Source organism: Salmo salar, chromosome ssa23 (genome assembly GCF_905237065.1).
Source record: "Salmo salar chromosome ssa23, Ssal_v3.1, whole genome shotgun sequence".
Lineage (NCBI taxonomy): Eukaryota > Metazoa > Chordata > Actinopteri > Salmoniformes > Salmonidae > Salmo > Salmo salar.
Window position 1 is genome coordinate 42450710 of NC_059464.1, and position 22335 is coordinate 42473044.

The 22335-nt window shown below is 40.4% G+C and overlaps 2 protein-coding genes across 2 annotated transcripts in view; one reads left to right on the top strand and one right to left on the bottom strand.

Moving 5' to 3' along the window:
• Positions 1-4165: 4165 nt before the first annotated feature.
• Positions 4166-13704, top strand: LOC106584647 (hyaluronan and proteoglycan link protein 3). Its single transcript, XM_045706370.1, has 5 exons — positions 4166-4318; positions 5291-5460; positions 10219-10600; positions 10812-11113; positions 12550-13704. Exons 2-5 carry the CDS (start codon positions 5334-5336, stop codon positions 12825-12827), a joined length of 1089 nt encoding a protein of 362 aa, XP_045562326.1. The 5' UTR covers positions 4166-4318; positions 5291-5333; the 3' UTR covers positions 12828-13704.
• Positions 13705-20085: 6381 nt separating this feature from the next.
• The window catches only part of LOC106584646 (aggrecan core protein), a 30603-nt gene continuing 28353 nt past the window's right edge, over positions 20086-22335 (bottom strand). The window contains exons 16-19 of the mRNA XM_014170139.2: positions 21975-22057; positions 21605-21749; positions 20821-21003; positions 20086-20494 (exon numbers count right to left, since the gene is read on the bottom strand). Coding sequence (XP_014025614.2) covers positions 20403-20494; positions 20821-21003; positions 21605-21749; positions 21975-22057 — 503 coding nt within the window. The 3' untranslated portion in view covers positions 20086-20402. The remainder of the gene's footprint in view (positions 20495-20820; positions 21004-21604; positions 21750-21974; positions 22058-22335) is intronic.

Below are 22335 nucleotides of genomic sequence, written 5' to 3' on the forward strand. Positions count from 1 at the left end.
GATAGCTTGTATATCGTACAGTAAATGAACTGGTTTAAATGTCAGACTTAATCCATTTCACCTGTATTGGGTTAAAGGTGCAATCTGGGATATTTGCTGCAATTTTTGGTCAATCCTCATGGGCAGAAACACAAATCCCATTTTGTAGATTTAACCCTACAGTAACCTGAATCCATTAGACCTGAATCCATTTCAGACATTTTCATTTCAAAAGGAGAAGATTAAAAGGGCTGAAATCTTTGGGTCAATCTGCCTGTTTAGCATTTTTTACGCCCTGAAGGCTAATCTCTCCCTCCTATATGACAGCGTTATCTAAGTCATTACCCACAGCACCTTTCAAAAACCTTCCAATGTTGTCCTCTGTAGAATCCTTTTGTCTGGATGGACACACATTGACTATAATACAGTGAGATTCACACCACTATCCCCATCCAGGATAGTTTCATGGCAATATCACAGCAGTGATTCCATAAACACCTCTTATTCCAAGATGCTCAAATTCTAGCATTTATAGTCCTGTTTAACCTTTTTAATGGAAAAAAAAGACATTTTATAAGGGATATTTTTGTTTGGTTGCTTTAAATGTAACACAATTGGTAACTACACGGTACCAAATGGTATGTAATGGTGCTTGTTTAAATGAACCCCAAAGAAATTAGTAATTATTAGGTAATTAACATGTAATTACCATTCACCCAACTAACTGGAGTAAATACAGGGTAAATGAAACACTGTGGTGGTTGTGGAGTCAGTTTTCAGCTGTGTTGAGAGAAGGTCTAATGACTTCTCTCTTGGCCTCCAGCCCTCCACCACACCTCTTCTAAACTTGTGATTCACGTCTTCCTCGCCTTAATTGTGCCTATGGCTGTCTCTGTGTTTACAGCCCGGACTACAAAGTGATATCACATGGATGGAGCCACCAGATAAAGGAAGACTGTGGGTGTGGTGTTTTGATCTTGTCTAAAAGTGTGCCCGTCAACATTGCCTGCACTATTTGGGCTAAAGGTTGTCAGGTTGGTGTCTTTGTGTACTCATAGGCTCCGTTTCCATTTGCCTTTAAAAATTAATCCTCTCCTTACCTCCTTACCTCCTCACCTCCGCTGCTCTAATCCGATAGAAGTGACCAGGTGATTTAAGCTTCCGCCGTACGGTTTTCATATGTCAAGTCTCCAATCAAAACAGATGAAGGGGAGGAGAGGACGGAGTTTTAAAAACGATGGAGACCGATCCCTAATAGAGCACCCCCAGGGGTCACTTCAGGAGGATGTCGTTAGAATATTCAGATAGAAATCTATTGTGTAGAACACATCTGAATGTCTGTCAGATGGGAAATCCACGTCCTCTCTATTCATTCTATTTGCAACATTTAGAATGTCTCACATCAATGACTACACCCCTGGGGCGAGAGGTTCTTCCCTCCCCCCGGGCCCAGAAGTTTGCCAGGTCCTAATTTGGTAAATACAGCCCCTCCACCAAGAGGTTTTACTGTACTACCTGGTGCGCCAGCCATACGCCAAGAGGTTTTACTGTACTACCTGGTGCGCCAGCCATACGCCAAGAGGTTTTACTGTACTACCTGGTGCACCAGCCATACGCCAAGAGGTTTTACTGTACTACCTGGTGCACCAGCCATACGCCAAGAGGTTTTACTGTACAACCTGGTGCACCAGCCATACGCCAAGAGGTTTTACTGTACAACCTGGTGCACCAGCCATACACCAAGAGGTTTTACTGTACTACCTGGTGCCCAAGTGGGAGGCTGGAGAGAGAGTGAGGAATGCAGGGCCGAAGAATGGCAGGAAGAATGAGGGGTGGAATGGGGGGGGCTCTTCAGGAAGGAATCTCTCCTGGAAAAACAGCTATTTCTGACCAGTTCTGCCACCAAATAACTTTTTTTTTTGTCTCTCGAAGAATGATCCTGGAGTCATTTTTGGCAGTTGTTAAATACAGTCATTTTTTCCCAGTAGAGGGTTTAATTATTATTTTTTAAACACTGCTGATTTGAGTGGATATTTTTGTACCGTCTGATTATCATATTTGTGATATTAAACTGATTTACTCTACTGAAGGATATGGCTATATAGCATTGGATGCTGCTGAGGGGAGGACGGCTCATAACAATGACTTGAACGGCCAAACGGAATGCCATCCAACACATGGAAACCATGTATTTGATACTATTCCCTCTATTCCGCTCCAGCCATTACCACGAGCCCGTCCTCCCCAATTAAAATGCCACCAACCTCCTGTGTAGTTGCGTGTATAACTTCATGTTGTAATCATCCATAACCATGTATAACAGTGCAAGTCACCCTCAAATATGTGAGGAAAGTAGGTCACAAGTAAGGTTTTCAGTTCTGAGGAGCTAAAGGTGTATCCGATTATGTGGTGTTATTGCTAAAGACTTTACCCTTGATAGAAATAACTCATTCTATTCTTTATAGTTTAGGTCGACCTGGAAGAAATCCAGCTCATTCGTCTTTATCTTCACGTCTTTTATGCGTTTTAATATTGGCTTTCTCACCGTTGCCGTCCCATGTCGCTATCAGCCTTCAAACTCAAACCCTCTAACTCAACACTCACATCCTTTTGTGACCAACCCTGCCGTCTGAGTGTCTCCTCTTAGTTTCAACAAATGTGACAGCAGAGCTACTTATGTCATTGTCAAACCACACATTTGGGCTCTGTGTGTGTGTGCGTACGTCTTTGTGACTGCCTGTATGTGTCATCTCATCCAACACAAACTGGCTTTGCTGTTGACGGTATAGATTATACCCCTGGATCCAGTCACCCCCTGCAGTTCACAGGGACCTGGTATTCAGAGCCCCAGGCATAGGCTTTCATCTGGGCTTTGAGAATAGCAGTGACTAGGGCTCTTCAAACGCAGCAGTAATGGCTGTGTCAGTGAGAAGGTGAAAGGGTGTCTCCCAGGCAAGCACAGAGGGGGATGGTTGTGGGTTGTAAGGGGGGGGGCAGTCTAGGATGGGTTGTGTTTGTGTGTGCATGTCTCTGCGTGTGTCTCTGTGTGTGTGTGTGTGTGTGTGTGTGTGTGCATGTCTCTATGTGTGTGGTGGGGGTCTAGGATGTAGATGGTCAGGGGTTTGTCTATAGGGATGGAGGGGGGGTTTGGTGGTAGTCTGACATCCTGTTGGTTTCAAAGGGCTCAGAGCAGCTTTTTCCTCCTGTATAGTGTTTCAGGCACCAGGAATTCTAAAATAACAGCTGAATGTAGACAGGGTTTTCTCCAGAGGGTGGCGTGTGTAGGGTATTGCGCTTGACTGTGTGTGTGTGTGTGTGTGTGTGTGAGCACGTTCATACCTGCGCGCGTGCGTTTTGTGTTTTATATGTTGAGGATGGTTTGAGGGCATACCCTCTAATTCCCTATGGGCCTTAGCATGTGAATCAAGTAGGGGGGGACGACCCACATCGTCACAGTGATACATAGACTTCACTCAACTATTTCCAGAATCAACAGGTTCCAGAGGTCTCTGAACTGGAGTTATCTTTGTTTTCCACGGCTGCTGCTGTTATTTCAGGCCTTCACTGAAATGAGTCCTCGTGATACTGTTGTCAGTGTTATTCAAGGTTGAGGAAAAATGTGAATCAAGGAATATGCTTCATCACCCTTACCATTCCCAAAATACAGGATCGCTAACCACTTCAACATCAGGGAATACCCATGAACCAAAGCCTCATTGAGAGAACACGTGATGCAGATACTGTAGCTCATTTTATATTTGCCTAGGATTTGCGTAGGTCTAATATTTACTCTATAATCTGGAAGTTAATTCATTTAGGAAATTATTTTTTATATGAATAGGCATATAGTGTTTCAAAGTAATGAAACAAGGTTGGTTCATTTCAAGAGATAAAATACTTAATATGAATATTCATGTACAGGCTCAGTCACCAGGAACATATCCTCATTGACGTTGCCCTGATGTTTTAAATTAAAATAAATATGGGAAAAGAAAGCAAGAATCAAAATTGCATAACAATGCAGTTTTAAATGCAGCTGTAATGTAAGCTACTAAGTTAATATTATAAAGATCATTAAGTACATTTAATTGTTGTCGGTTTGTATCCGTATGACTGCAAACGCAATAGTAGGCTAAACGTCTTGCAGCTTTTATGGTCTTATGGGCGTTTTATTTTATTTTTACGATGAGGTCCTTTCGTTCATTTCAAGAGGGTTGCTCTGGATGACGTCAGATCTCTTATTCTCCCTAAAAATGGCAATGGGAAGAATTGGGACCAGGCGTGTAGCTGTCTCACAAAGACACATCAGGGGAACATGAACTGACACGAAGTTACATCTGTAAGTAGTCTTATTTTTACGACTTTGGGATATTGGAATGTGCCCTGTGAATGGTTCGGGATAAAACGAAACTTAACTGTTTTTGAGTGATTCCAAATAGATAATTGAATAAAAATGACTTTGCCACCGACAACTTGAAAGTGATAAAACAATCAAAGTAACTTGACGATTAGAGAAGATTTGTTAGAGAGAATTAGACAACCATAGGCTACTGCACGGTCTAGTTTAATATTTACAACAACAAAAAATTATATTCTGACTGAACAATAGCCTGTATTTCGGTTCCTTTTCATTATAAGACCGTTTTTAATTCATAGCACTTGATTTGTCCTTTGGTTAAACTGTGCAAAATTATATTTTCTGAAATCAAATACTTCAAAATAAAAGGACAATTTATTTCGTGGTCGCGTGACTTTTTTTGTCATGTGCTGTACTTATTCTGTTTTACCGCATCAATTTATTGTTTTGACATTTATTTGACACATTTATGATTTGTGAGTGATACTAGATGTATATTAAACCTTTTTAATAGTAAATCGTGTTAACTTATACATTTTATTTAGTAAATATTATACTTTATGTTGTTCTATGAGTTATGAATGTCATAAACATAAACCTCTAAGTACAGATTAAAGTATATTTGACAAAGAGACCAAGAGTGCGTCGGCGACTCAATTTCACATAATTAATTTATAATATAATAAGGTTTCAGTGACCTCTACTGATGATTATATAAATTATTTTAACACAGTTGTTAAACTAATAACAGGTCACATCTAGTTTCATCAAAATAAATTTGAGATTAATTTACAACAGCATATACATCTCTGGGATATAATCAAATCTGCATTAAATCCTCTATGAATTAAGGAAATGTATACAAACTTTACAAATGTACAAAGGTGATTTGATAGGGAACAATTGAGTGGAATGACATATCATAAATGGTATTTTTGATGCCTGTATGACAAGAATCCCTCATAGAAGAAATCAGATCCGGTGTTCCGCGGTGAGGATGTTGACCCTACTCCGCCCCCTACTGGTCGTCTGGATGTACCTCCTCGTCTCCAGCCACGCCGCCCCAAGATACAACAACGGCTTTTTCTACCACGACATCATGAACGGCGATGGCAACGGAGAGAGTAGGTCCTACAGCCATAAATAAAGAGAGAACGTTGTTATACATTTTTCACAATACTGAGCCAAGCCGTGCAGCGCTGTACGGGGCTGGCCTGAATACGCATCCACCAAAGTTGCTGAAACCCGAACAGAGAATGTTAGGGGGAAAAAATGATTAGAGCACAGTATGGTTTGGATTGGCGCTGTAGTGTGAACATGGTATAATGTTCTTGAGGGGGGGCCCATCCACATGTAATATCAAATACCATTCCATTGTCAACGTCAGACGAATGCGGGCAGTCTGACCTAACCCTAAAGGTGTAGCAGACAGCACACATTCTGGAGTGGTATTAACTTATACAATATTGGCTGCACAGTTTGTTCCAGTGGCTTCAGAAAGAAGTCACACTTTTTGACTTTTTCCACATTTAGTTGTGTTACAGCCTGACATTAAAATGGATTAGATTGAGGTTTTGTTTCACTGGCCTACACACAATACCCTATAAGGGTCAAAGTCGAGTTATGTTTTAAATTTATTTTACAAATGTAATTAAAAATGTAAAGCTGATATGTCTTGAGTCAATAAGTATTCAACTCCTTTGTTATCACAAGCCTAAATAAGTTTTGCTTAAAAAGTTACATAAGTTGCATGGACTCTGTGTGCAGTAATAGTGTTTAACGTGATTTTTGAATGACTACTTCATCTCTGTAACCCACACATACAATTATCTGTAAGGTTCCTCAGTCTTGCAATGAATTTCAAACACAGATTCAACCACAAAGACCAGGGGGGTTTTCCGATGCCTCGCAAAGAAGGGCACCTATTGGTAGATGAGTAAAAAAAATGCAGAAAAAAGCAGACATTGAATATCCCTTTGAGCATGGTGAAGTTATTAATTACATGTTGGATGATGTATTTAAACACCCAGTCACTACAAAGATACAGGCGTCCTTTCCAGCTCAGTTGCCGGAGAGGAAGGAAACCACTCATGGATTTCACCATGAGGTCAATGGTGATTTTAAACAAGTTACAGAGTTAAATGGCTGTGATAGGAGAAAACAGAGGAAGGATCAACTACATTGTAGTTACTCCACAATACCTTAACCTAAATGACAGAGTGAAAAGAAGGAAGTCTGTACAAAATACAAATACTCCAAAACATGCATCATGTTTGCAATAAGGCACTAAAGTAAAACTGCAAAAAATGTGGCAAGGAAATTAACTTTATGCCCTGAAAACAAAGTGTTATGTTTGGGGCAAATCCAACACAACACATCACTGAGTACCACTCTTCATATTTTCAAGCATGATGGTGGCTGCATCATGCAATGGGTATGCTTGTCATCAGCACGGACTAGGGAGTTTTTTAGGATAAAAATAAATGGAACAGAGCTAAGCACAGGCAGAATCCTAGAGGAAAACCTGGTTCAGTCTGCTTTCCAACAGACACTGGGAGATGAATTCACCTTTCAGCAGGACAATAACCTAAAACACAAGGCCAAATATACACTGGAGTTATTACCAAGACGACAGTGAATGTTACTGAGTGGGCTAGTTACAGTTTTGACTTAAATCAGCTTGAAAATCTATCGCAAGACCAGAAAATGGCTGTGTAGCAATAATCATCAACCAACTTGACAGAGTTTGAAGAATTAAAAATATAATAATATGCAAATGTTGTACAATCCAGGTGTACAAATCTCCTAGATACTTACCCAGAAAGACTCACAGCTGTAATCGCTGCCAAAGATGATTCTAGCATGTATTGACTAGGGGTGTGAGTACTTATGTAAAATTTGATATTTCTGCATTTCTTTTTCAATAAATTAGCAAAAATAAAACATGTTTTCACTTTGTCATTATGGGATATTGTGTGTAGATGGGTGAGAGAGGGAAAACCCCTCCGATGTAATCAATTTTTAATTCTGACTGTAACGTAACAAAATGTGAAATAAGTCAAGGGATATGAATACTTAGTGAAGGCACTGTATGTACATAAACCTGCACAACATTCACAAGGGCTCCATATAGGGTCTGGTAACCTGGTAAGACCCAAATACTCTGGGGGCAGACCCAGGTGTATTTGGGGCTCTGGTCTAATCACATGGTCAGGAAAAATACTTGGTCCTTATACACTATCTACTATATGATATAACTCTTATCTATCCTGTTTCTACTGTATAACCCTTATCTATCCTGTTTCTACTGTATAACTGTTATCTATCCTGTTTCTACTGTATAACTGTTATCTATCCTGTTTCTACTGTATAACTGTTATCTATCCTGTTTCTACTGTATAACTGTTATCTATCCTGTTTCTACTGTATAACTGTTATCTATCCTGTTTCTACTGTATAACTGTTATCTATCCTGTTTCTACTGTATAACTGTTATCTATCCTGTTTCTACTGTATAACTGTTATCTATCCAGTTTCTACTGTATAACTGTTATCTATCCTGTTTCTACTGTATAACTGTTATCTATCCTGTTTCTACTGTATAACCCTTATCTATCCTGTTTCTACTGTATAACTGTTATCTATCCTGTTTCTACTGTATAACTGTTATCTATCCTGTTTCTACTGTATAACTGTTATCTATCCTGTTTCTACTGTATAACTGTTATCTATCCTGTTTCTACTGTATAACTGTTATCTATCCTGTTTCTACTGTATAACTGTTATCTATCCTGTTTCTACTGTATAACTGTTATCTATCCTGTTTCTACTGTATAACTGTTATCTATCCTGTTTCTACTGTATAACTGTTATCTATCCTGTTTCTACTGTATAACTGTTATCTATCCTGTTTCTACTGTATAACTGTTATCTATCCTGTTTCTACTGTATAACTGTTATCTATCCTGTTTCTACTGTATAACTGTTATCTATCCTGTTTCTACTGTATAACTGTTATCTATCCTGTTTCTACTGTATAACTGTTATCTATCCTGTTTCTACTGTATAACTGTTATCTATCCTGTTTCTACTGTATAACTGTTATCTATCCTGTTTCTACTGTATAACTGTTATCTATCCTGTTTCTACTGTATAACTGTTATCTATCCTGTTTCTACTGTATAACTGTTATCTATCCTGTTTCTACTGTATAACTGTTATCTATCCTGTTTCTACTGTATAACTGTTATCTATCCTGTTTCTACTGTATAACTGTTATCTATCCTGTTTCTACTGTATAACTGTTATCTATCCTGTTTCTACTGTATAACTGTTATCTATCCTGTTTCTACTGTATAACTGTTATCTATCCTGTTTCTACTGTATAACTGTTATCTATCCTGTTTCTACTGTATAACCGTTATCTATCCTGTTTCTACTGTATAACCGTTATCTATCCTGTTTCTACTGTATAACCCTTATCTATCCTGTTTCTACTGTATAACCGTTATCTATCCTGTTTCTACTGTATAACCGTTATCTATCCTGTTTCTACTGTATAACTGTTATCTATCCTGTTTCTACTGTATAACTGTTATCTATCCTGTTTCTACTGTATAACTGTTATCTATCCTGTTTCTACTGTATAACTGTTATCTATCCTGTTTCTACTGTATAACTGTTATCTATCCTGTTTCTACTGTATAACTGTTATCTATCCTGTTTCTACTGTATAACTGTTATCTATCCTGTTTCTACTGTATAACTGTTATCTATCCTGTTTCTACTGTATAACTGTTATCTATCCTGTTTCTACTGTATAACTGTTATCTATCCTGTTTCTACTGTATAACTGTTATCTATCCTGTTTCTACTGTATAACTGTTATCTATCCTGTTTCTACTGTATAACTGTTATCTATCCTGTTTCTACTGTATAACTGTTATCTATCCTGTTTCTACTGTATAACTGTTATCTATCCTGTTTCTACTGTATAACTGTTATCTATCCTGTTTCTACTGTATAACTGTTATCTATCCTGTTTCTACTGTATAACCGTTATCTATCCTGTTTCTACTGTATAACCCTTATCTATCCTGTTTCTACTGTATAACCGTTATCTATCCTGTTTCTACTGTATAACCCTTATCTATCCTGTTTCTACTGTATAACCGTTATCTATCCTGTTTCTACTGTATAACCGTTATCTATCCTGTTTCTACTGTATAACCGTTATCTATCCTGTTTCTACTGTATAACCGTTATCTATCCTGTTTCTACTGTATAACCCTTATCTATCCTGTTTCTACTGTATAACCGTTATCTATCCTGTTTCTACTGTATAACTGTTATCTATCCTGTTTCTACTGTATAACTGTTATCTATCCTGTTTCTACTGTATAACTGTTATCTATCCTGTTTCTACTGTATAACTGTTATCTATCCTGTTTCTACTGTATAACTGTTATCTATCCTGTTTCTACTGTATAACTGTTATCTATCCTGTTTCTACTGTATAACTGTTATCTATCCTGTTTCTACTGTATAACTGTTATCTATCCTGTTTCTACTGTATAACTGTTATCTATCCTGTTTCTACTGTATAACTGTTATCTATCCTGTTTCTACTGTATAACTGTTATCTATCCTGTTTCTACTGTATAACTGTTATCTATCCTGTTTCTACTGTATAACTGTTATCTATCCTGTTTCTACTGTATAACTGTTATCTATCCTGTTTCTACTGTATAACTGTTATCTATCCTGTTTCTACTGTATAACTGTTATCTATCCTGTTTCTACTGTATAACTGTTATCTATCCTGTTTCTACTGTATAACTGTTATCTATCCTGTGTCCTTGTCTCTACTGTTTCTTCTGTAGTCTATTTCAACGGGGTGCGTCTCCACGTGGAGTCCCCCCAGCCCTCGGTGTCGGCGGCCAGGGGTAGTAATGTTACCCTGCCCTGTCACTACCGCTACGAACCCGAGATCAACGGCCCCCGTCGGACCCGGGTCAAATGGTCTTGGCTGCCCACCAACGGCGCCAGCAAGACCACCCGTGAGACCGACGTGATGGTCGCCATGGGCAACCGTCACCGTAGCTACGGCAGCTTCCAGGGGAGGGTGCGCCTGCGTCGGGCTGCTCCAGGGGACATGTCGCTGGTGATCAAGGAGCTGCACCTGAACGACACGGGCCGCTACCGCTGTGAGGTCATCGACGGGCTGGAGGACGAAAGCGTGACGGTGGAGCTGGAGCTGCGAGGGTGTGTGTGTGTGTGTGTGTGTCTAGACAGCCCCCTCAGCTCTGAACAGAACACAGTCCACTCCGTTCAATCTGTTTTTGAAATGACCTTGAACATATTTTCCTTACAAGTGTCTATACTGGCATTAGTCACTGCAAGGACAGTTGATGGATTTAACCCCTATGGCAATTTAACCCCTATAGAACATTTCAAACTTTTTCCCCATTATAGGAGTGGTATTTCCCTACCACTCCCAGAAGGGCCGCTACCATTTCAACTTCCTGGGGGCCCAGCGTGCATGTGAGGAGCAGGATTCGACCCTGGCCACCTTCGACCAGCTCTTTGCCGCCTGGGAGGAGGGGCTCGACTGGTGCAACGCCGGCTGGTTGGCTGATGGGACGGCTCAGTACCCAATCACCACACCGCGGGAGCCCTGTGGGGGCGTGGACTTAGCCCCTGGTCTCCGTAGTTACGGACAGCGCCACCGCCACCTCCACCACTTTGATGCCTTCTGTTTCTCAGCTGCCCCCAAGGGTCAGTGTGTGTGTATATGTCAATATTGGTCTCCAAAAACACATACAAAACACTTCAGCAAAATAAAAGTGTTACAAGACAATTGAGAAATGTGAATGAATGGACATGAATGCAGTTGACCAGCATGTTTTAGTGGTCCCCTCCTTACATGTTTAAGTGGTCCCCTCCTTACATGTTTTAGTGGTCCCCTCCTTACATGTTTAAGTGGTCCCCTCCTTAAATGTGTTTTAGTGGTCCCCTCCTTACATGTTTTAGTGGTCCCCTCCTTACATGTTTAAGTGGTCCCCTCCTTACATGTGTTTTAGTGGTCCCCTCCTTACATGTTTAAGTGGTCCCCTCCTTACATGTGTTTAAGTGGTCCCCTCCTTACATGTTTAAGTGGTCCCCTCCTTAAATGTGTTTTAGTGGTCCCCTCCTTACATGTTTTAGTGGTCCCCTCCTTACATGTTTTAGTGGTCCCCTCCTTACATGTTTTAGTGGTCCCCTCCTTACATGTTTTAGTGGTCCCCTCCTTACATGTTTTAGTGGTCCCCTCCTTACATGTTTTAGTGGTCCCCTCCTTACATGTTTTAGTGGTCCCCTACTTACATGTTTTAGTGGTCCCCTCCTTACATGTTTAAGTGGTCCCCTCCTTACATGTTTAAGTGGTCCCCTCCTTACATGTTTAAGTGGTCCCCTCCTTACATGTTTAAGTGGTCCCCTCCTTACATGTTTAAGTGGTCCCCTCCTTACATGTTTAAGTGGTCCCCTCCTTACATGTTTTAGTGGTCCCCTCCTTACATGTTTTAGTGGTCCCCTCCTTACATGTTTAAGTGGTCCCCTTCTTACATGTTTTAGTGGTCCCCTCCTTACATGTTTAAGTGGTCCCCTCCTTACATGTTTAAGTGGTCCCCTCCTTACATGTTTAAGTGGTCCCCTCCTTACATGTTTTAGTGGTCCCCTCCTTACATGTTTTAGTGGTCCCCTCCTTACATGTTTTAGTGGTCCCCTCCTTACATGTTTAAGTGGTCCCCTCCTTACATGTTTAAGTGGTCCCCTCCTTACATGTTTTAGTGGTCCCCTCCTTAAATGTGTTTTAGTGGTCCCCTCCTTACATGTTTAAGTGGTCCCCTCCTTACATGTTTTAGTGGTCCCCTCCTTAAATGTGTTTTAGTGGTCCCCTCCTTACATGTTTAAGTGGTCCCCTCCTTAAATGTGTTTAAGTGGTCCCCTCCTTAAATGTGTTTTAGTGGTCCCCTCCTTACATGTTTAAGTGGTCCCCTCCTTACATGTTTTAGTGGTCCCCTCCTTACATGTTTAAGTGGTCCCCTCCTTACATGTTTTAGTGGTCCCCTCCTTACATGTTTAAGTGGTCCCCTCCTTAAACGTGTTTTAAGCGGTCCTCTACTTACACGTGCTTAGTACTACTATCTCCTGTTCTGTCTCTTCTGTCACAGGGACGGTATACTTCCTGAAACAACCCCAGAAGTTCAACTTCACCGAGGCGGTGGCGGCGTGCGTTGACGACGGTGGTCACATCGCCAAGGTGGGCCAACTCTACGCCGCCTGGAGGTTCATGGGATTGGACCTCTGCGACGCGGGCTGGTTGGCCGATGGGAGCGTCCGTTACCCCATCACCAAGGTCCACCCTAACTGCGGCCCATCAGAGCCAGGGGTACGTCATTTTGGATTCCCCCCTCAGCAGCAGAAATACAGTGTCTACTGCTACCGGTAAACCCCCCCTCAATGAAAACCATCATTTATCAGTATGAAGCAGTACTACAGTATGACAGATAGCCTATACTAGTCAACTTCTCTATTCACCACTGACCCACTGTCACACAACACTAGCCTGCATGCTACTTAGCATTAGCTAGTTCTGCTCTCACAGCGTCCGCTGTATAGTCATAGTGAACTGTCTTAATCTCCTTATATTGAACACACTATCAGTCATAGTCCCCGCTGAGACTCCAACCAGTACTGATACACATACTGTATACTGGCTATTTAGGGTTGTGTTGTCAGGTTGGACTCACAGTAAACTCAGGGAAGGTGATCAACCCACAGCATTGCCCTCGTGATGCTTTGCCAGTGATTTTGTTGTCCAACCAAGATCTTTCCCTTGGTGTTTTGTTGAACTGTGTATTGCTATCTCACTGTTCCTGAAGTCATTTCAGTTCAATGTATGTCATTCATAGTCTTAGGCACATTTCTGGATGATCCTCTTTATGTTAGAATATCTTTTCATGTCTTGTTTTTATAAGGGTTGGAATGGAATGATGAACTTAATGACAATGAATACTTTATCTTTTTATACATTTACAAATTTTTTCTAAAAACCCTGTTTTTGCTTTTGTCGTTATGAGGTTTTGTGTGTAGATTGATGAGGGGGAAAATAAGGAATATGTTTAACGTTGTAACGTAAAACAAAATGTGGAAAAAGTCAAGGTTTCTGAATACTTTCCGAATGCACTGTAGACTATGTCATGTTGGAAGGGGATTTCACAGCATGTTATGACCTTGTAGAGGAGCTCAGTGTTAAAAGGCTTCCATCTGTATCGTGCTACTTTAAATCAGGTTGTCTGACTTTAATTAAATCATGCTACTTTAAATCAGGTTGTCTGACTTTAATTAAATCATGGTACTTTAAATCAGGTTGTCTGACATTAATTAAATCATGCAGCTTTAAATCAGGTTGTCTGACTTTAATTAAATCATGCTACTTTAAATCAGGTTGTCTGACATTAATTAAATCATGCAGCTTTAAATCAGGTTGTCTGACTTTAATTAAATCATGCTACTTTAAATCAGGTTGTCTGACATTAATTAAATCATGCAGCTTTAAATCAGGTTGTCTGACTTTAATTAAATCATGCAGCTTTAAATCAGGTTGTCTGACATTAATTAAATCATGCTACTTTAAATCAGGTTGTCTGACTTTAATTAAATCATGCAGCTTTAAATCAGGTTGTCTGACTTTAATTAAATCATGCTACTTTAAATCAGGTTGTCTGACTTTAATTAAATCATGCTACTTTAAATCAGGTTGTCTGACATTAATTAAATCATGCAGCTTTAAATCAGGTTGTCTGACTTTAATTAAATCGTGCTACTTTAAATCAGGTTGTCTGACTTTAATTAAATCATGCTACTTTAAATCAGGTTGTCTGACTTTAATTAAATCATGCAGCTTTAAATCAGGTTGTCTGACTTTAATTAAATCATGCTACTTTAAATCAGGTTGTCTGACTTTAATTAAATCGTGCTACTTTAAATCAGGTTGTCTGACTTTAATTAAATCATGCAGCTTTAAATCAGGTTGTCTGACTTTAATTAAATCATGCAGCTTTAAATCAGGTTGTATGACTTTAATTAAGTGTTCTACCAAATGAATAAAATAATGTCATTGGTCAAGTCTTTACTGAAGATTTTTTTCTTAGTCGTCCATTACTGACACAAAACTGCTTTCAACATTTTAACAGATGTTGTAATCGCTGAAGTTGACCCAGACGCCATGTATAGAAACATATTAAACACTTCTGTGTGCCTGCTTTTAACATTTTATTTTACTAGGTCAATTATGCACCGCCCTATGGGACTCCCAATCACGACCGGCTGTACTACTGCCTGGAATCGAACCAGGCTCTGTAGTGACACCTCTAGCACTGAGATGCAGTGTCGTAGACCGCTTTGCCACTCGGGAGCTAGGTCCTGTTCATTAGGTCACACAATGAAAAACATTTTTTTTTAAACGCTTTGCAACGGGAAAATAAAAATGTGTGTTTATTGTCCAGGTAGTATCTCCCTGTTTCAGTTGCCTTTCCCCTTCTCTTCTGTATTGTGCCTTGAACACAACCCTGCTGAAAGCTGAAATAAATCCTCCTGCTGATTCATATAATCACCATTAGAGAGCGGTGGTGTCACAGGTGCGTTGTTGGGCACACAGTAGGGTACTTATTACCTGATGGCAGAGGGATCCTGGGAAAGAGAGGTGAAAGGGGTCATGCTGACCCATACAAACGGGGCACTGTGTGTGTGTGTGTGTGTGTGTGTGTGTGTGTGTGTGTGTGTGTGTGTGTGTGTGTGTGTGTGTGTGTGTGTGTGTGTGTGTGTGTGTGTGTGTGTACGCACGCATGACCACTGTCTGGGAGTTGAGAGTTGAACTATAGCATTTTGAATGAAGGGGGAGAGAGTTGAACCATAGCATTTTGAATGGAGGGAGAGAGAGTTGAACTATAGCACTTTGAATGGAGTGAGAGAGAGTTGAACCATAGCATTTTGAATGGAGGGAGAGAGAGTTGAACCATAGCATTTTGAATGGAGGGAGAGAGAGTTGAACTATAGCATTTTGAAGGAAGGGGGAGAGAGTTGAACAGAGTGAAAGGCAGTAGGAAGTACTACACCGGTAACCTCGCTCCCTCTCTTGAGTAGCAAACAGAGGTCCCTGTAATTGTGTGATTCCTGGGGCCTCAAAAAAGGCATGTTTTGAGTGGAACAACACACACACACACACACACACACACACACACACAGGCCATGCTTGTTTGGCGAGCCTGCAGGTGATGAAGGTATGCACTGTAGAGACCTAAGAGAGATATTGACTTGCTTCTTTTTTCACTTTGCGATTCCAGGAGGGGGTACAAATATACTGAATAGGGAGTTTGTACACACACTGTCAATGTTGCTAGTTGTTGATACCTGAACCCCCCGTCAATGTTGCTAAATGTTGGATTAAGGTTGTTGATACCTGAACCCCCCGTCAATGTTGCTAAATGTTGGATTAAGGTTGTTGATACCTGGACCCCTCGTCAATGTTGCTAAATGTTGGATTAAGGTTTTGATATTTGAACCCCTCGTCAATGTTGCTAAGTGTTGGATTAAGGTTTTTGCAATATTGCCATATGATCTACCCAGTATAATACTGTGTAAAATGTAATAAATATAAAATACAAGTACCTAAATGAAAGATAGCTTGGATTCATTCAATCACAATTGCAGGACATATACTTTCTTAATCTCTAGTATAACTACTGAACAGACAAAGAGGCGTTCAGAGTTTATTTGATATTTGTTGGCATCAGAATCCGTCATCAGAATGTTGTCATACGCTGCGTGAAACTTTATCACATGTACAGTAGCTGTTGTTTGTGCTCAAACACTCATCAAACACACAAAGTTTATACTCACGTGCATGGACATTATGTCTCATACACACACACACACACACACACACACACACACACACACACACACACACACACACACACACACACACACACACACACACACACACACACACACACACACACTACACACACAATTATGTGATATTTGTGTCAGTCTTGTTTATTTTAAAGGTGTCGTTGGTGTACTGTAAGTATGTGAGTGTGTGTGTGAGACTTCCCTCTATACCGAGACACCCATTAACCAGTCAACCATTCACCAGACGTTGACATCACTTTGTAATGTGAGAGCGTTGTGTTGTTCTGTCAGTGTGTTTTGTTGAATGAGTCGGGTGGGAGAGGAGCTTGAGCGTAGGACCCTGCTCCCCAAACGGTGAACATGTCTCTGCCCAAAAGGATCCTCGTCAACCTATCACATCGTCTTTGCCTTCACAGCTTGTTGTGGTACTGGTGTCAATTCATTTCCAAGTTCTCCAGTACCCATTCAACCCCTCATAATTCCCTTCCTGAACACAAAGGGACTTGGGGTTTTGAATAAGATAATTCCATTCCTGAACACAAAGGGACTTGGGGTTTTGAATAAGATAATTCCCTTCCTGAACACAAAGGGACTTGGGGTTTTGAATAAGATAATTCCCTTCCTGAACACAAAGGGACTTCGGTTTATGAATAAGATAATTCCCTTCCTACACACAAAGGGACTTGGGGTTGTGAAATAAGATAATTCCCTTCCTGAACAAGATAATTCCCTTCCTGAACACAAAGGGACTTAGGGTTATGAATAAAATAAATGGATGTTTATTTTCAATCTGATAGGACTCATGAATCATGAATCAGAAGCGTAGTTTGAGAGAATTCAGTGAGAAATAGACAAACAAACCCAGAATCTATCGGCAAATTAATTCACTAAGAGTAGCACTCAAGGATTGGCCCCAAAGTGACTGGTCGTCTGTGTACTAGCGGATGGATTGTAAGGTCACATGGCTTGTAGGACATTAGCCTCTTCCCACACTGCATGTGCTGTCGTCAACTCTTCTATTGCTGTCATCCCATACATAAATCCTCAGCTATAGTCTTACACCAGATAATGCAATTTTGTATAGAAATGGCGCCACCTGTGGGAATAAAATGCATTGTGTCCATGGCATTCTCACCTCTTGATTATTCTGAAGCATAGAGATGGAAAGAGAGCACACCTATCTTAGCCACTGATCGCTTCTGTGACAGCATGGGCATCGATGATGAGAAATATTTCCTCTTCGTCATGCTAAAAAAGGCTTAGTTGGTGGTGTAAAGTACTTAAGTAAAATTACTTTAAAGTACTACTTAAGTAGTTTTTTGGTATATCTGTACTTTACTATTTTTTACAACTTCTACTTTTACTTCACTACATTCCTAAAGAAAAGTATGTACTTTTTACTCCATAAATTGTCTCTGACAGCCATTTTCCTTAAATGATTTATGCTTAGCAGGACAGAAAAATGGTCAAATTCACACACTAAATCAAGAGAACATCCCTGGTCATCCCTACTGCCTCTTATCTGGCGGACTCACGAAACATGAATGCTTAATTTGTAAATTATGTCTGAGTGTAGGAGCATGCCCCTGCTATCCGTAAAATAAAATAAAAACATGAAAATTGTGCCATCTGGTTTGCTTAATATAAGGAATTTGAAAGGATTTATACCTTTACATTTGATACTTAAGTATATTTTAGCAATTGCATTTATTTTTAAACTTTAGTATATTTAAGACCAATACTTTTAGACTTTTACTCAAGTATTATTTTACTGGGTGACTCACTTTTACTTGAGTAATTTTCTATTAGGGTATCTTAACTTTTACTCAAGTAGGACAATTGGGCTTAATGAGCCCTTTATCTATCTCTATGTTCTGAATTCCTTGGGGGAAAATATCCATGATGACAGCACAATACTGTGTCATTATGATATAGAGCTGGAGGAACTCTGTTGGACATTCAGAAATAGGCAAATGTTGCTCTTCTTTACAGACAGGAGTTGTTCCCTATTTGGTCATAAGATCCAACACTAGGGGAAAAAAAGCTAATTAATAAACATTAACAACAACAGAAAAAATACCCTAATTATCATAAAAACGATATTTAACAATGTGCTTGACTTCAGAGTATCCAGCTGCAATCCCAAACACTTTTTTGCTCTGCCCAATGTCTCCCCTCAATCAGACCTACACGAGTCTTCCCAAGGCACAGTGACACTCAGAGATCAACATTGTCAGTCGGACCAAAAAATCATGTCGAATGCACTTTGGTGTTTATATATACACTACCGGTCAAACATTTTAGAACACCTACTCATTCAAGGGTTTTTCTTTATTTTGACTATTTTCTACATTATAGAATAATAGTGAAGAAATCAAAACTATGAAATAACACATATGGAATCATGTGGTAACAAAAAAGTGTTCAACAAATCAAAATATATTTTATATCTGAGATTCTTCAAATAGCCACCCTTTACCTTGATGACAGCTTTGCACACTCTTGGCATTCTCTCAACCAGCTTCATGAGGTAGTCACCTGGAATGCATTTCAATTAACAGGTGTGCCTTGTTAAAAGTACATTTGTGGAATTTCTTTCCCTCTTAATGTGTTTGAGCCAATCAGTTGTGTTGTGACAAGGTAGGGGTGGTATACAGAAGATAGCCCTATTTGATAAAAGACCAAGTCCATATTATGGCAAGAACAGCTCAAATAAGCAAAGAGAAACGACAGTCCATCATTACTTTAAGACATGAAGGTCAGTCAATACGGACAATTTCAAGAACTTTGAAAGTTTCTTCAAGTGCAGTTGCAAAAACCATCAAGCGCTCTGATGAAACTGGCTCTCATGAAGACCGCCACAGGAAAGGAAGACCCAGAGTTACCTCTGCTGCAGAGCATAAGTTCATTAGAGTTACCAGTCTCAGAAATTGCAGCCCAAATAAATGCTTCAGAGTTCAAGTAACAGACACATCTCAACATCAACTGTTCAGAGGAGGCCGTTACATGCTGCCAAGAAAGCACTACTAAAGGACACCAATAAAGAGGAAGAGACTTGCTTGGGCCAAGAAACATGATGGACATTAGACCGGTGGAAATCTGTCCTTTGGTCTGATGAGTCCAAATGTGGGATTTTTGATTCCAATCGCCATGTCTTTGTGAGATGCAGAGTAGGTGAACGGATGATTTAAAAAAAAAAAAAAATGATCTCCGCATATGTGGTTCCCACCGTGAAGCATGGAGGAGGAGGTGTGATGGTGTGGGGGTGCTTTGCTGGTGACACTGTCAGTGATTTATTTAGAATTCAAGGCACACTTAACCAGCATGGCTACCACAGCATTCTGCAGCGATACGCCAACCCATCTGGTTTGCCCTTAGTGGGACTATCATTTGTTTTTCAACAGGACAATGACCCAAAACACACCTCCAGGCTGTGTAAGGGCTATTTGACCAAGAAGGAGAGTGATGGAGTGCTGTATCAGATGACCTGGCCTCCACAATCACCCGAGCTCAACCCAGTTGAGATGGTTTGGGATGAGTTGGACCACAGAGTGAAGGAAAAACAGCCAACAAGTGCTCAGCATATGAACTCCTTCAAGACTGTTGGAAAAGCATTCCTCATGAAGTTGGTTAAGAGTGTGCACAGACGTCATCAAGGCAAAGGGTGGCTATTTGAAGAATCTAAAATATATTTTGATTTGTTTGACATTTTTTGGGTTACTACATGATTCCTTGTGCTATTTCATAGTTTTGATGTCTTCACTACTATTCTACAATGTAGAAAATAGTAAAAATAAAGAAAACCCTTGAATGAATAGGTGTGTCCAAACTTTTGACTGGTACTATATATATATACACACACACACACACACACACGTGGCGGGAATCAGGGGTGGAAATGGTGGAATTAAATCATTTTGACATGTAAAAAATTTGCTTTAGGTGATTTCAAGGATTTTTTGGGTTCCCAAAGTAACTTGTTTTCCATTTCCATCCCTGGTGGGAACGTTGTGTTTTTTTTTGGTCAGGCAAAATGGCGTTGAGTATCAACGTTTATCTACAAGAGTGCTCCATTTGGTTCTCTTTTAGTGTGTCCCTTCAGTCCTGCTTAGAGACGCTTCCTCCATGACTGACTGTTGGCTGCTTTAGACCGTCTCCTGATGGACCTCTTGTGTAGTCTGTTGCTGGGTGTGGCACCGGCTGAGGGAGAGAGAGGCGCATGTTGATGACATCATGAAAATATTGCTGAATAACCATAAAAGAGAAATGAATAAGGAAATTCCATAGTGCATGGGGTATTCAGTTTCTCACAACTCACCTACTTTACTGTCATGTTATTGACTTGTTTCCCTAGAGATGTTTGTAATTTCTCAGGATGTCTATATTTCTCACGCGTGTGAATGTTGTGTCTCCTGTGTTGTTGCTCCGTTAGTATGTGTGATGTCATCTGCATGGTTATTAGACGCTGATCTCGGATGGAAGTGGACGAGACATCGGTGACTTGACAAGGAGCAGGTCAGACTCACGTTCTATACACTCCACCTGGGGCTCCTCCCACCGCCCGTCGGGACGGCAGCGTACAACAGGCGGGTGGCGCTGTGTGAAGCCTGCGTCACATTGGTAGCGGACTATAGAGTTGACAGGGTAACGCTCTTTTCTGCTGCCCATCGGCCTGGCATTGGCCACCTCTGGGGGCGAGTGGCACATGACTGTGAAGAAAAGGGGAAACCATAAAAATTAGCCAAGATCCCTATCATGTGTTTCCTACAAATAGTCAGTGGGCCAACAATAAGTTTAACACATAGTTTTAACACGTTTAAAGGTGCAATATGCAGAAATTGCTATGCCATTTCCTGGTTGCAATTTTACTTATGGTTCTCCTAATTTCAGTTTATATGACAAACAAGCAATGTATAGTGTAGAGAATCACTGTACCATCCAAACCGCTGTAAAATATATGTTCAGTAACAAAATATTGTATTTCCAACATTTTGAAGCTGGTGTACAAAACCAAAAGAAAAAGATGCAAAAACGAAACTTAAGAACGAGAAGCATAGAAATATAGCACATAGAACAGATCTACTGCTTCTTAGACTTATAATTTGGTTATATTGCAGCTATAACACTTCATTTAACACTTGATTAACCCTGATTGGTGCATAGTGATGACTAGCACCTGCGGACATCCCTATATTTAAAAAAAGCATCAAGGCTAGTGCTATTTCTCTGTCCTGTTGGCTCAGTGACTGACAGCTGACCCAATGAATGTGCTGTGCCCTCTGAACCTCAACCCCTAATCCCTGCTCCTACCAGGTCCACTCTTGCAGGTGAAGGGCAGGTGGTAGTTGCAGGGCACGTCGTTCCACTGGCCGTTCTCGTGCCAGATCATCACCACACAGTCCTCCCAAGAGTTAAAGTAGTTATCCGGCTGGTTGGGCCTCCAGTTCTCAAATTCCTGCATGTGAACACATCAAAATAGGACTGTTTGATTAGAAAGTAGGATCAAATGGAATTAACAAGTCAAATGCTAATTAAAATGCTTCTTCTTCCTTTCTTCTTCTTCTTCTTGTTCTTCTATTTCATTTGCAGAGAGCATTTCCCATTTCAATGCACATAAAATCAAAGTAAAGTAGGAGATAAGAGCAGCGGGATACCTGAACTGGACTAAAGAAAAACTTACCAATGGACTGCCATCTGTCCAGCGGAACTCATTCTGCACGTCCTTGTCATTGAGTCCAATCCACTGATAGTCCTGAGCGTTAGCTAGATGGAGAAGAGAGCAGTGAACTGTCATGTATGCATCAGATGTGTTAATGTCTGTGCTGAAAATAACTGAAACACACACACACACACACACAAACAAACAAACAAACAAACAAACAAACAAACAAACAAACAAACAAACACACACACACACACACACACACACACACACACACACACACACACACACACACACACACACACACACACACACACACACACACACACACACACACACACACACACACACACACACACACACAGGACCGGCCCTAGCC

Bases quoted from the DNA above. Each gene is read 5' to 3' on its own strand.
- LOC106584647 (XM_045706370.1), top strand. From the start codon at position 5,334: ATGTTGACCCTACTCCGCCCCCTACTGGTCGTCTGGATGTACCTCCTC. The intron at 10,601-10,811 runs GTGTGTGTGTGT...CCCCATTATAGG, and splicing joins GTGGAGCTGGAGCTGCGAGG to AGTGGTATTTCCCTACCACT. The intron at 11,114-12,549 runs GTCAGTGTGTGT...CTTCTGTCACAG, and splicing joins TTTCTCAGCTGCCCCCAAGG to GGACGGTATACTTCCTGAAA.